The sequence below is a fragment of the Stegostoma tigrinum genome, chromosome 2, assembly GCF_030684315.1.
Source record: "Stegostoma tigrinum isolate sSteTig4 chromosome 2, sSteTig4.hap1, whole genome shotgun sequence".
NCBI classification, from domain to species: Eukaryota; Metazoa; Chordata; class Chondrichthyes; order Orectolobiformes; family Stegostomatidae; genus Stegostoma; species Stegostoma tigrinum.
Window position 1 is genome coordinate 19,361,411 of NC_081355.1, and position 15,950 is coordinate 19,377,360.

At 42.4% G+C, this 15,950-nt stretch overlaps 1 protein-coding gene across 2 annotated transcripts in view; it reads right to left on the reverse strand.

Annotated features, from left to right (window-relative positions):
• Positions 1 to 15,950, reverse strand: part of LOC125463261 (sodium/hydrogen exchanger 3-like) — a 133,051-nt gene that overhangs the window by 70,943 nt on the left and 46,158 nt on the right. For both annotated transcript variants that reach the window (XM_048554309.2, XM_059652662.1), the window contains exons 2-3: positions 4,446 to 4,748; positions 1,848 to 2,008 (exon numbers count right to left, since the gene is read on the reverse strand). In XM_048554309.2, the coding sequence (XP_048410266.2) occupies positions 1,848 to 2,008; positions 4,446 to 4,748 (464 nt within the window). The remainder of the gene's footprint in view (positions 1 to 1,847; positions 2,009 to 4,445; positions 4,749 to 15,950) is intronic.

Consider the following 15,950-nt stretch of genomic DNA (forward strand, 5'->3'; position numbering starts at 1 on the left):
TCTATGACTGTATACCCATGATCTTAAGGAATTGCAGAGCATGTTTTAGAGACTGACTAGCCTACTATGTTCCTATATTGTATGGCCTTATATGAACTGATATAGTGCACAGTGAGAATTAGCAAGTCGGACACTCAGTGAAAGGAGTTGTGGTAGGACCAGTTGGAGGCAGGAAATCATGTGGTGATAGTTCCAGGTATATGCTCAGATCCAGCAACCCCTGTGGCTAATTAATTAAGATCACAGAAGGATTATCAACTTGTTTCCCTTTCATTGTCAATAGATTCTAAAGGACTCCTGCAGTTTGAGGGGAAGATGTCATTCATATGGCACACTTGGAAACAACAGGTAACTTTGATTCCACATTCCCCAATTCAGGCAGTTTTTCTGCTGTAAACCAACTGTTAGTGATTAGTTGTTGATCATTCAATAACTCTGTATTCATTGTAACATGGCTGGCAACAGACAATTTAAATAGACTTCAGGAATCGCTGGACAAAGAAGGACTCGGTCATTTTGAATTGTGCTAAAGATTAATCTGACACAAAACTGCTTGCAATTTAACAAAAGCTGGCATTGATCTCACTCAGGGATCAGGAGACAGTCATTCCATGGGCATTCCATTTTTAGTAGTTTTAATGCAAGTTCATGGAACAGGTGAAGTCAAACAGATAAAGAACCAACGCTCTGAGAGCTTTTGATTTCAAATAAACCTGTTTGGCTACAACTTAGTGTCATCTGACTTCTAACTTTGCCCAGAGGGCAGGTAAGAGTCAACCACATTGCTGTGGGTCATACAAAAGCCAGTTTTGGTAAGGGCAGGAGTTTCCCTGAAGGATGTTAGCGAGCCAGATGGTTTTTTTCCCCCAACAATCAGCAATGGATTGGGGTCATCATTAGATTCTTTAATCCCAGATATTTATTGAATTCAAATTCCACCATCTGCCGTGGTCAGATTTGAACCCAGGAGCCCAGAACATTCCCTGTGTCTCTGGATCAACAGTGAAGCAATAATAACATGAAGCCATTGCCTCCCCACATTAAATCTGAGATATGGCAATGTAGTAGCTATGCTACAGCATTTATAATTCAGAGAATGAGAGTTCAAATCGGCTTAGACTCAGTTTTTAAAAATTCTGGAAATTATCTAACTTCTATCTGTAAAGTCTGCCGTAAGGTTGTTGGAATGTCTAAAAACAGAAACAACTGGCTTAATTAGGCCAAAAAGCATGTCATTTTTAACTGGTCTGGCCTACATGTTACTGCAGTCCCACACCAATGTGGCTGATATTAGTACGGCCTGGTATCAAACTGCTACTAAAAAATGCCACAGGAACTCCAGCAGTTTAAAGAGAGGGACACCACCTTATAAAGACAACCATTCCTGCTGGCAATTAACTTTAAAAAAAAGACTTTTGGCCTAACCTAAAACATCTGAGGCAATATCTCAGGCGGCACAGTGGCTCAGTGGTTAGCACCGCAGCCTCAAAGCGTCAGGGACCCCAGTTCGACTCCAGCCTTGGTAACCGTCTGTGCGGAGTTTGCACATTCTCCCCATGGCTGCGTGGGTTTCCTCCGGGTGCTCCGGTTTCCTCCCACAGTCCAAAGATGTGCAGGCTAGGTGGATCGGCCGTGCTAAATTGCCCGTAGTGTTTAGGGGGATGGGTCTGGGTGGGATGCTCCAAGGGGCGGTGTAGACTAGTTGGGCTGAAGGGCCTGCTTCCACACTGTAGGGAATCTAATCTAATCTCAACATCCAAACTGAGAAATGTGTTTGAGCAAATCAAAAAGGTTCCTTTCATTCCCAAACGAAACAGGACGAGCAGGTTAAATGCTCCTTAACATACCACAGTGACTCCATCATTAAGCAGAGATTCTCCAAACACAACGATAAACAATGCTTCATTCACATGGACCTCTTCAAACACAGTCAACATAGCAACTGTGTCAACTGCAGCTATCACACTTCCAAACAGGAGGAAATCCAGGAGGCCAGCATCAAGATTTCCTGCAAACAAAATGGAAACCACAAAGAATGTCAGCCTTCAGTCACGTCTAGGATAAGAAACTGCATGAATTTACATAGTGCTTTGATGCAGTAAAACTTCCCAAGACACTTCACTCGAGGGGTATCGAATTGACACTGAGCCACATAAGCAAATGGTAGGACAGATGACCAAATGGCTGGTCAAAAAGTTACACTCCAATGAGTGAATAAAAGGAGTAAAGAGGGGGATGGTGTGGTCTAGAGAGGGAATTCCATAATCGGGCGTTGGCAGAAGAAGAAATGGCCAATTTTGATGGAGTGAAGGGAATCAGGAATTGTGCAAAGGAACAGAATTGGAGGACTCCACAGATTTTGGAAGGTTGAGGCATTTACAGAGACAGAGAGGGGTAAGGCCTTGAAGGATCTAAGGAATGGACATCCATAATGAAAAGAAGACAGTCAGAGCCAGAAAACAGCAAAGTGATGTTGGACATTGGAAGGGTCAATGATGTATTCAGGAAGGTAGAAAAAAATAGAATCAAGATAGAAAAAAATCAGTTCAACGGAGTAGCAACAGGCTAGTTAATAGGTCAATCTGCTTATGGATTTTGAGATGGAGGTGTTCAGAGTTGGTGGTTTATTATATCAGAGAATGCGTAAGGAAGACATCTAGATGGTGAGACCAGAGACAGACCTAGGTAATGTTATGTAATGGAGACATTTTCTAGGAATGGTGGGATGAAGTGCTGGAGAGTTGGCTTTGGGCCTCTGGAAGGTACAGGATAATATACCAGACAACAACAGGATTATTCCTTTGGTAACTTTGATGCCAACGTTAATGTTAGGGCTGGATCTGAGAGAATGAAGTGCTCCAAATTCAGAGGAAGAAAGTTAGAGCGAGTGAGAGGGTAAAAGGGTGAGACAGTGAGAGGGTCAGAGAGTGAGAAGGTCAGAGAGTGAGAGAGTGAGCAGAGAAATGGAGATGATCAATGTTAGGCCAGAAGTTTTTAATAAATAATTTAGAAAGGGTAAAAGACCCAAAGGAGGCATCCAGGTGGACATAGAATACTGGAAATGGGTAAAAGGATCTGCAGAGGGAAGGAACCTGGTCGAAGGACTGAGTTGAGCATCATTCAGAGTTTGAAATTCATTGAGATGGAGAGGGTCAGCCAGGAATAAAACCAAAACGGACCATTCAGAGTCAGAGAGTGGGAGATCTGACGGTTATCATGAATACACAGCAAGGCAAGAGGTTCAAAAAAGGAATGGCATTAGAAAGAAGGGAAGGAATGGAAGGGTCCTTAGGGTCATTTGATACCCATGAGTTGTTGAAATTGGCACTCCTTCACATTTGAAAGGAAGATAAAAGATTTTTGTTAAAGCCCCCAGATCAGATGAAGGAAAAAATAAAATGATGACCAAAGCAGCTGAGTTAGAATTGGTGTTGCTTGAGAGGGTAGGGCCAAGAGTTCCATATGGATATGCATTCTGACATCACAGTCACCAACCTGAAATGCCAACCTTTTCTCTGACTTCACATATGCTGAATACTTCCAATTTACACTTCAATACATTCTACACATACTCATTGGTAAAAAAGCAGCTTAAGACATCCAGTTCTCATGAGAGGTGCTATGTATATTGTGTTTCACAGCTGAGAGGTTAAACCAATGGCACTTTGGATGGAAGTAAAAGACTCTAATGATAATTCTGCCTTTCGTGTTTACACTGATCTTGATACAGCTTTTATTTCTTAACCTGCCCCAAAACAATCTCGTTTTGCCTTGTACCATAAGCTCATTTGTGATTTAAATTCTCTTGTCTTCTACCATGTCACATATGTTCTCCTCCTGTCTTTTTGTCAACCCTTCCTTTTGCCTTTGTACCTACTTAAAATCAGTTGCACCCCTTTCCCAGCTCTGCCAAAAGACCAATGACTTGAAACATAAGCAAAAATCTCCAAAGAAGGGCCCAGAATGGAGTTCTAAATCCGCACTGAAAAAACACGCAAAGCAGTGCCGCAATGTTCCAGGAGACGGTCTCTATGTTCCCAACTTTCTGCCTTCACACAAATGATCCAGACACCCATACAGAAGGCTGACAGCATCAATGCCATGGTGTCCTCACAGAGAGGTAGATCCTGCTCAGGTAGGTAAGGGGCTAGGAGGGTGCTTCAGCTTGAAAATATCCTTGCTATCCTGCTCAGAATCAGAAAATAAAGATAGTGGGGCCCATCAGAATGGAGAGGAAACCCCTCTCCAGAATCTGATGCAACCTCAGTCATGGTTTTTCACCTGATAGAATCCTCCTGATGTCGAGAGCTTGAGACAAGACACAAACAAGATTGAAAATTATAACTCCTTTAGCACTTCAGTTAGCCACAGTTGCTACTTGTATTTAACCCTGGTCTCATTTCAGTTGGAGATAGTAGAACCACAGTTTGGATCTGTGCCCTTACCCATAATACCAGTCCGGAAGACACCGTACAGGGAGAGACCAGTTGATACGGTATTCCAAACTGTCCCAATGATGGCATACATTAGAATCGATCCGAGGTTCCTGAAGAATTGCTGGCTGGGCATGAAATATCCGGCATCGAGAATGATTGGTGGCAGCAGGTAGAAGAAGAAGACGTTCGGTGTTAAAGTGAAGGAGGCAGTGTGATCAGCAGCCCAGACAATTCCTCCCAGGATGAGGCCCAGTACAATCAGCAGAATGCTTTCTGGCACCACCAAGGTGACCTTCTCAGACAGGTGAAAAACTAAAGGAAAGAGTAAGTCAATAATTAGGATTATACAAGTGTTTTCAAGATGGATCGAATTAAGAATTAGTGTGGTATGATGAAATCAAATGGAATCATTGCATTTATGAAACACTACAGAGATGTAGTTTTCCATTTCTGCATTCATTGGTCTCCCTGATTCCCTAATTTATTTTGACACAAAGTAAGTTTCCCAGATGAGAATCACAGAAACCAAAAATATCAGCCAAATTATATCTTATTGCTGTGGAAAATGCTCTTTATAACCTGCACAAATTATAAACACTGCCATATTAAAAACATGAAGTTTTATTGCATTGGGACTGCCAAAGTCATCCAGCCCTGTTGCCATACCACACTCAAAAAATATAAAGGTTGTATTTACATGAGTAAGAAATACACGTTAGAACTTGATCTGATTTCATAGCATTGTGAACATACCATACAACCATCAGTCATCACATTTTTAACAACAATACAAATAGATACAAAATTGTGGCACACCTCAATAAATTTCAAAATTGTACTTGTGGTTTTAGTATTTGTGTTGGTAAGTCTTTTTTGTATTTTCACACTGACACTAAATTTATATCTCATAATTAAATCACAAGGCAAGGCAGATCAGGAGAAATTACACTGGGGGTGGCTGTTTGAGGGTAAATCCACATCCGACAAGTGGAAATCTTTTTAAGGCCACTTGATCAAAGTTCAGGACCAGCATGTTCCTTCAAGGATGAAAGATAAGGACGACAAGACTTGGGAACCTTGGATGACAAGAGATACCGAAAGTTTGGTCAAAGAGGGAAAGGAAGCGCATGTAAGGTTTGGGAAACTAAAATCAAACAAGGCTATTGAGGAATATAAAGGAAGCAGAAAAGGACACTTGGAGGACTAAAAGAGGCCACAAAATGACCTTGGCAAGTAGGTTTAATGCATTTAATACATAGGTTAGAAACAAGAGAGCAGCTAGGGAAAGGATAGGCCCACTCAAGGACAAAGGAGGGAATTTATGTGTGAAGCCAGAAGAAGTGAGGTGGTCCTTCATGTGTATTTTGCTTTAGTAGACACCAAGGAGAAGGACATGAATGATGGTAAGATTACAGAGGCGCATATTGACATTCTGGGGCATGTTGATGTTATGAAGGAAGGGGACTGTGGAGGCTGTGTCCCAGTGATATTATCACTGGCCTATTAATCCAGATACCCAGGTTTGAATCCTGCCACGGCAGATGGTAGAATATTTATTATCCTATAGGTGGAATAGAATATAGGATATTTATTTTCACATGTATTCCAGTACAGGAGTACAGTGAAAAGTTTACAATGTCACCGCTTATGGCACCACGTTAGATACAAGTACCCAGGTACTAATCTTAGATACAAAGAAGAATCAAAAGGAAAGTAATTGCATTACTTTACAGAGTTTAAAGAATAAGGTAGAAATAAGACACAGTCAAATTGACATGACAGTCAGATAAAAACAAATTCAAAATAAACATTACGTTGCAGCGTCTCAGTACAGGGGCTTCCATACATGGCCTGTCAGCCAATGCCAGACCGCAGTCTAATAACCATCCCCTCTTGGCTCCAAGTCTCCAGTCCATTCCATACCAGCTCTCAGCTGCTCCAAGTTAAATTCCAGGACTGCTTCCCCCACACCAGCCTCCACCCATGGCTGCCTCCCCTGTGTCAGCCGCTTCTCTGGGACTACTTCCCCCGCGTCGGCTAACCTCTGGCACTATGTCCACATGCCAGAAATTCGATAAGAGATATCTGGAATTAAGAATCTAATGTTGGCCATAAAGCACTGTCAATTGTTGGGAAAACCCATCCTGTTCACAAAGGGTCCTTTAATGAAGGAAACAGCCATCCTTACCTGGTCCAGCCTACATGTGACTCCAGATTCACAGCAATGTAGTTGACCCTTAGCTGCCCTCTGGGCAATTAAGAATAGGCAGTAAATGCTAGCCTAGTCAGCGATGCCCGGATCTAGTGAACAGATTTTTTTTTAAATGCTGCGTGCCTTGAAAAACATTAATGCAGATAAGTCCCCAGGCCCTAATGGGATCTATCCCAAGATACCGAGGGAGACAAGGGAAGAGATTGCTGGGTCATTTACAAACATTTTTGAATCATTTTTTAGCTACAGGTGAGATCCCAGAATACAGGAGGATCACCAATTTTGTTCCTTTGTTTAAGAAAGGCGACGGGAATAATCCAAGAAATTATAGGCCAGTCAATTTTTCATCAGTGGTAGAAAACTTATTTGTAGAATATTCTAGGCGACAGGATTCACTCGAATTTGGAAAAGAATTATGTATTATGGATAGTCAACATGGCTTTGAGCAGGAGTGGTCTTATCTCACAAATCTGATTGAATTTTTTGAGGAAGTGATGATGATGATTGATGACAGTAGGATAGTGGATGGTTTCTATATGGACTTTACTGAAGCATCGGATAAGATCCCTAATGGTAGGCTGGTCCAGACAATTAAGTCACATGGGATCCATGGTTAATTAGCAAATTTTGGATACAATAGCTTAGTCACAGAAGATGGTAGTTTGGTGCGTTATTTTTCTGACTGGAGATCTGTGACCAGTAGTGTTCCACAAGAATTAGTGCTGGGACCTCTGTTGTTTGCAATATATAGAAATATCTTAGGTGAAAATGTAGGTGATCTGATTGTTAAGTTTGCAGATGACAGGAAAATTGGTGGATAATGAGGAAGGTTGTCAAAAGATACAGGAGTATACAGATCAGTTGGAAAGTTGTGCAGAGAAGCGTGAATGGAGCTTAATGTGGACAAATGTGAGGTGATGCATTTTGGGAAATAAAATGTAAGCGCAAAGTACACAGTTAATGACAGGTCCCTCAGGAGCACTAATATAGAGAGGGATCTTGGGGTGCAAGTCCATAGCTCCCTGAAAGTTGGAATACAAGTGGATAAGGTGGTAGTGAAGGCACATGACATGCTTGCCTTCATCAGTCGGGGCCCTGAGTTTGAAAGTTGATAAGTCATGTTGCAGCTGTGTAAAGGGTAATTTAGGCCATATTTGGAGCACTTGTGTGCAGTTCTGGTCTCCACACTTTGGGAAGGATGTGGAGCTTTGGAAAGGGTGCAAAAGAGGTTTACAGGATGTTGCCTGGATCGGAGTGTATTAGTCATAAGCAGAAGTTGAACGAACTTGAATTGTTTTCATGAGGGTATTGGAGGCTGAGGGATGACCGATAGAAGTATATAATATTATGAGAGGAAGGGATAGGGTGGAGGGGCAGAACCCTTTACCCAGGATGGAAATGCTAATACTAGGGGGCATAGGTTTAAGGTGAGAGCAGAATTTTAAAAGAGATGTGCTGGGTAAGTTTTAATTACAAAGGGTCGAAGGTGCCTGGAATGTGTTGTCATGTGAGGTGGTAGAAGCTAATACAATCACAATGTTTAAGAGGCATTTAGACAGACACATGAACAGGCAGGGAATTAAGGGAAATTAAGGTTCTGAGGAAGGGTCACTGCTGGACCCGAAACGTTAACTCTGTTTTGTCCTTCACAGATGCTGCCAGAACTACTGAGCTTTTCCAGAAACTTTGTTTTTGTAGGGAATTAAGGGATATGGACCATGTGTAGGTACAGCGAATGAGTTTAGAATAGCATTATGGCGGTGGCTCAGTGGTTAGCACTGCAGCCTCACAGCACCAGGGACCTGGGTTTGATTCCACCCTTGGCAACTGCATGCGTGGAGTTTGCACATTCTCCCCGTGTCTGTGTGGGTTTCCTCCGGGTGCTCTGGTTTTCTCTCACCGTCCAAAGATGTGCAGATTAGGTGGATTGGCCACACTAAATTGCCCATAGTGTTCAGGGGTGTGCGGGTTGTAGGGGGATGGGAATCACTGGGATGCTCCAAGGGGCGGTGTGGAATTGTTGGGCTGAAGGGCCTGTTTCCACACTGTGGGGAATCTAATCTAAAATTACCATTGTAGCCAGACTCTGAAACATTATCACCCCTTGTGGCTCTAAAGAATTTAGAACACAAGATGCACACCATACGTTCTTAGTTTCATAAATTATCAACCGTAAGCATTCAAGTGACGAGTTGTTAGATAATCTCAGCAGAACCTGAAACATTAACTCTGTTTTCTCCCCACAGATGCTACCAGACCTAGTGATAGAGTGATACAGCATGGAAACAGACCTTTCTGCCTGCATTCGGTCCATATCACTCTAAACCTTTCCCATCCTTGTACCTATTCAATCTTTTTTTAAATGTTGCTATTGTATCTGCCTCAACCACTTTCTCTGGCATCCTATTCCATAGATGCACCACTCTCTGAATGAAGAAGTTGCTCCTTAGGTCCTTCTTAAAACTTTCCCCTCTCACCTTAAATCTATGTCCTCTAGTTTTCCATTCTCCATTCCTGGGAAAAAGACAATATGCATTCATCCTATCAATGTTCCTCATGATTTTATATACCTCAATAAGGTGACCCCTCATTGTCCTACGTTCCAAGGAATAAAGTCCTATCCTAGCCAACTTCTCCCTGTAACTCAGGCCTACTAGTCCTGGCAACATCCTTGTAAATCTTCTTTGTACACATTCTAGTTTAACTATGTCTTTCCTGTTAACAAGTTGACCAAAACTGTATACAGTGCTCCAAGTGCGGCCGCAACAATGACATGTACAACTGTAACATAACGCCCCAAATTCTAGACTCATGCCTCGATTGATGAAGGCCAGCATGCTAAATGCCTTATTCACCACCCTGTCTACCTGTGACACTGCTTTTAACAAACTATGAACTTGTACTCCTGCGTCCCTCTGTTCCACAACACTCCTCAGAACCTTACCATTTACAGTATAAGACTTACCTTGGTTTGACTTTCCAAAGTGCACCACCTCACACTTATCCGTACTGAATTGCATTTGCCAACCCTCAGCCCACTTCCTCATCTGATCAAGATCCTAGTGTAATTTAGGATAACCTACCTCACTATCAATAATACCTCGTAAATTTGTAACATCCGCAAACTTACTAACTGACTTTGGGAGCCAGGGTAAATCGAAGCAGGAGAGAGAGGCCATGCTCTTTGGGAACTGGGTCGATCGATCCTTTAACCCCCTCACCGTCAGGTCAAATTACCTGAGGGCGCTGGCTATTTGTTTTGTTGACAGGCTGGGGTATGCACCAAAACTTGGGAGGAGTGTGTCACTAAAGTGAGGCAGAAACTAGGCAGATGGGAGCACTGGCCCTGCTCCACCGCAGGTAAAAACCAGGTCACCAGGAGTGATGTACTCTCAGTATATGGCACAGATCTGGCCTATTCCCCAGACCTGTACCACTACAGTCACTGGGCCATCTTTCACTTCATTTGGAGGTTGAAGATGGACCGAGTCTGAAGGGACACTATGTATAAAGAACTGACCAAAGTGGGGAGAAGCACACCCAACGTTACCCTTACCCTGATGGCCACCTTTGTGTGTGGCTGCATCAAGATGTGCATAGACCCTTAGTACGCAATCCTCAAGCGTTACTACTTACTGAGGCTTTACCTGTCCCCAGTGTTGTGAAGTGTTGCCACAGAACACTCCAGGTAGTCGGACTGCTCCATTCCACCTGTCCTTCGTGTAGAAATTTATAATGAAAAACAGCTTTGACCACAAAGCCCATCAGGCAGTGGTCAGCACGTAGCAGCCTCGAGATTGTTCAGGAAAAGGTGAAGGTCGATCTTGTGGAGTATTTCCCGTGCAAACTGTCAAAGTCATTTGGCAGAATGCCTCATTGCAAGAGTTTTCCAACAAGCATCAGGATGTTGTTTGGCTGATGGTGAGAAGGACTCTGCCTGTGAGATCCTTCATGCATGGCCAGACTCTCTGCGCCACTGCACACTGCCCTCAAAGCGGCTACTGGAGCTAAGGGAGGGGACAGGACTGTCACACACCCCATTCTGGGAGGTGGCTGTGCAAAGCAAGTCTGGAGAGGTTTTTGTTGAGGTTCATCCCGAAAAGCCCTGTGACGTGAGACACTGTGCTCTATGGTCTCTCCCCCAGGACACACACATCAACTGTGCCTGGAGGACCAGCAAGTCAGTAAAGGAAGCTCTGTGGCCTCCCGGAAACTTGCTGGTCTTCCAGTTGAAAGAGTTAACCTTGACCGAGTGTTGCAGATTGGCACATTCCAAGGGCTGGAGCTATGTGCAGAGGGACACACTGAAGCTTGTGACAGCTGCCACCAAGGTGCAGTAGGGAAAGACCACCATATAAGGCCCCTCTGCCAAAACATAACGGGGGTCCATTCAGTAATTGGACCCTCCATAATGCCTCAGCTAAATGCCTATAGTTTAAATGTAAATATAGAGAAAGCCGAATCCCAAAGTTTGTTTTCTTCTCTATAAGTGAAGAGGCTAAAGATCTGAATGGCTTCATGAAATGTGTAGGTGCATAAAGATTTCCTTTCATGAATAAAGTATATTTTTGCAATGAAGGAAAAAAAAGGGTTGGTAAGTAAGAGGTAACATCAGGTAAATATTTACAGCTTTTATCGCTGATAGTTTGTAATGTCTTTTTGTAGTTTATAGTTTCTAGAGCCGTATTTTGTAATGACAAGGAACAGGACAGAAGGACTCTAGAGGGCTTTATGTTATTTGATATTAAGCATCTTCCAAAAGGTTTAATTTAAAGGGATAAGTCATGGCAGGAAAGCTCAATGCCATGGTGTACTCCTCCTGCTGTGTGGACAAGCCTGGGCACGCTTCCAGTGCCCAGGACCAGTATCATGTGCAGGAAGTGTCTCAGAGCTAGAATTGCGGCTAAGGATACTGTGGAGCATCCGCAAAGCTGAGAGAATTGTGGCTAGCAGAGATGGAGGTTCAGACCACAGACTAACATTCCACAGGCAGGGAGGGAACAAGTAACCACCAGGCCGAGTGATAGGAATAGGCAGGGCAGTGCAGAAATTTCTTATGGCCAATCCCCTGAATAAAAGATACACCACTCTGGATACTGTTCAGAGGAATGGTTCTCAGAGTAAAACAGCAGCAGCCAAACTGGTGGCACAACAGCTGGCTCTGATGCGTAGAAGGAGCAAAACGTGTGAAAATGTATTTGTCAAAGGGGACTCAATTGTGAGGGGGATAGAGAGGCATTTCTGTGGCTCTAAATGAGACTCCAGGTTGATACTTTGCCTCCCTGGTGCTAGGGTCAAAGATGCCTTAGAGCAGCTACAGGACATCATGTAGCTGGAAGGTGAACTACCAGTGGGCATGGCACACATTGGTACTGACAAGATAGTTTAAAAGAAGTGATGAGGTCTGAAAAGCAGAACGTACGGAGTTTGGAAGCAAGCTGAACAGTAGGAAATCCAAAGTTAGTTACCTCAGGATTACTATCAGTGCCATGGCTAGTCACTGTAGAAATAGCAGGATATACCAGGTGAACTCATGATTGATCAATTGGGTCAATGGACTGAGGAGTGGCAGAGGGAGTTTAATTTGGATAAATGTGAAGTATTGCATTTTGGAAAAACAAACAAGGGAAGGACTTCTACAATTAATGGTAGGGCTCTGGGTAGTGCTGTGGAACAGACAGACCTTAGGGATTCAGATACATAGTTTTTTGAAGTTTACATTGTGGGTAGGCAGGGTGGTGAAGAAGGAGTTTAGCACACTTGCCTTTATTGCTCAGATCTTCGAATATAGCAGTTGGGATGTCATGTTGAGGTTGTACAGGACATTAGTGAGATCACTTCTAGAGTACAGTGTGCAGTTTAGATCACCCTGCTACAGGAAGGTTATAACTAAATTGGAAAACGTTCAGAAAAGATGTGCCAGGATGTTGCCAGAAATGCAGGTCTTGAGTTGTAAGGGGAGGCTGGATAGGTTGGGACTTTTTCACTGGAGTGTCGGAGGTTGAGTGGTGACCTGATACAGGTTTATAACATCATGAAGGATATAGATAAGGCAAATAGCAAGGATCCTTTACTTAGGGTGAGGAGTTCAAAACTTCGGGGCATTTTAAGTAAGAGGAAAAAGATTTTAAAAGGATGTGAGGGGCAAGTTTATTTTGCACAGAGAGTGGTTCGTGTGTGAAATGAATCTCCAAAAGACGTGGTGGATGCAGGCGCAAATACAATGTTTAAAAGACATTTACATAAGTTGATGAATAGGAAAGGTTTGGAGGGATATAGGCCAAGCGCAGGAAGATGGGACATACAGTTTCATTGGGAACATGGTTCGTATGGACTGTTTGGACTGAAGGGCCTGTTTCCATGCCATGAGTCTGTTACTCTACGAGTGTATAAAAAATGGTGTGAGGAGGAGGGTTTCAGATTCTTGGGCCATTCGGACTGGCTCTGGTGGAGGTGGGACTAGTACGAACTAGACAAGTTACACCTAGGCAGGACTGGGACTGATCCCCTCAGGGGAGTGTTTGTTAGAGAGGCTGCAGAGGGTTTAAACTAAATTGGTTGGGAATTGGGATCCTATCCAAGACTCAGAGGAGGGAGAATTCAGGACAACAACAAAAAGACAGAGGAACAAAAGAAGTGATAGGCAGTGGAATCAAAGGCCGGAATCAAGCAAGGCCACGATAACAAATAGAGAGAAAGGGACAACAAACATTAAAAAGACAAGCCTTAATTCTGCCTGAATGCACAGAGCATTAAAAATAAATTAATTAATCATTCAAATAGATGTAAATGGGTATCATGTAGTTGGGACTATAGAGACATGGTTGCAGGGTGACCACAGATGGAACTGAACATCCAGGGGATTCAGTATTTAGGAAGCACAGACTAAAAGGAAAGGACAGTAGATTTGCATTATTGGATACAAACACAATATTAAGAAAGATATTAGCTCATGCTGACAGTGTAGAAACTGTGTAATTAGAATTGAGAATTACTAAAGGGGCAAAAAACATTAGTAGGGGGTTTGGAGCACCAGACTGCAGTGGTAATGTTTCAAATGGCGTTAAGTAGGAAATCGGAGATGCATACATCTGAAATTATGTGTGACTTCAATCTGCAGTAGATTGCTGAATCAAATTAGTCACAATACCGTAGAGGAGGAATTCCTACAATACAAACAAGATGGTTTTCTGGATCAATAAGTTGAGGAACCAACGACAGAATAGACCATCTCAGACTGAGCATTACACAATGAGAAAGGAATAACTTGTAATGTAGTTGCAAACTCCTTGGGGATGAGTGACCATAACATGATAGAATTCTCTTTCAAGACAGAGAGTGAGATAGTTAATTCTGGGACCAGGGTCATGAATCTTGATGAGGCAAACTACAATGGTATGTTGCATGAGTTGGCTATGATGGATTGTGAAATGCTACTGAAAGGAATGACCATGGATAGGCAATGATACATATTCAAAGAGTGAACAGATTAATTATAAAAGTTGTTTATTCCTGTCTGGCACAAGAGGGCAAAGAGAATAATAGCCAAACCATGGCTTACAAGGGAAGTTAGAGATTGTATTAAATGCAAAAAAAGAGTGATACAATTTGAAAGAACAAACAACAGACCTGAGGATTGGGAACAGTATAGGAGTCAGCAAAAGAGGACCAAGGGATTGATTTAAGGGGAAACTAGAGTATGAGAATAAGCTTTCAGGGAACATAAGAACTGACTGTAAAAGTTTCTATTGAAATGTAAAGGGAAAAGGTTTGGTGAAAACAAATGCAGGTCCCTAACAGTCAGAAACAGGGGAATTTATAATGGGAACAAAGAAATGGTTGATGAATCAAACCTAACTTCAGTCTTCACAAAGAAGGTCACAAATAACATGCCAGACAGGATGAGGAGCACAGGGTTTAGAGAGAACGAGGAACTGAAGTAAATCTGTATTAGTAGGGAAGTGGTGTTAGAGAAATTGATAGGATTGAAGGCTGATAAATCCCCAGGGCCTGACAATCTACATCTTAGATTACTTAAGGAAGTTGTCCTGGAAAAAGTGGATGCATTGGTGGCCAGTTTCCAATATTCTTTAGACTCCAGAATAGCTTCTAGAAATTGAAGAGTAGCTAATGTAGCCCCACTATCTAAAAAGGTGGGGAGAGAGAAAATAGGGAATTAAAGACCAATAAGTCTGATATCATTTTTTCAGGAAGATGCTAGAGGTCATTATCTATGATTTTAGCGCACAGCACTTTTAAAACTGCGGCCAAAGGAAAACAGACACAGTCAGCATGGGTTTGCAAAAAGGAAATCATGCTTGAAAAATCTATTAGATATTTTCTAGGAAGTAATTAATAGAGTTGATCGTAGGAAGCCAGTGGATTTGGTTTAATTGGACCTTCAGAAGGCTTTCAACAAAGTCCCATGTAACACATTTATATGTAAAATTAAAGCATTTGGGATTGGGGTTATTGTATTGAAAGGGATATAAAATTGTTCAGCCAACAGGAAACAAAGAATAAGTATAAATGCTTATTTTTCTGAAAGACAGGCAGTGACTAATGGGGTACAGCCAGGATCAATGCTAGGTCTCCAGCTATTCACAGTATAGGTTAATAATTTACATGAGGGAACAAAATATAAAATCTCACAATGTGCTGAAGACACAAAGCTGAGTAGAAGAGTGAGGTGTGAAAAGGATGCAGAGATGTTGCTGAGTGATTTGGGCCGGTTGAATAAGCGGGCCAATGCATGGCAAATAAGGTAAATGTGGATAACTGTGAAGTTATCTACTTTGATAGCAAAAATAGGAAGACAGATTAGTATGAGAATGGCTGTAAATTGAGAGAGACTAATGTTCACCAAGATCTGGGTGTCCTTGTGTACCAGTCACTGAAAGTCAGCATGCAGGTGCAGCAGGCAGTGAAAAAGCCAAATTGTACATTGGCCTTCAAAGAGACAGGATTTGAGTCCAGGAACATGCATGTCTTTCTGTAATTATGCAGGGCATTGGTGAGGCTATACCAAGAATGTTGCGCGTAATTTTGGTCTCCTTATCAGAGGAAGGACATTCTTGTTGTAGAAGGAGCACAGTGAAGGATTATCAAATTGATTGCTGGATGGCTGGACTGATGCAAGAGGAGTAATTACGTTAGTTTAAAATTTTCATTGGAATGTACAAGAATGATAGGGTGAGAGCTCATAAAAATCAATAAAATTTTAACAGGGCTGAATAGGTTGGATGGAGGAAGGATGTTTCTGATGGTAAATGAGTCCAGAGCCAGGATAAACATTTTAAGAA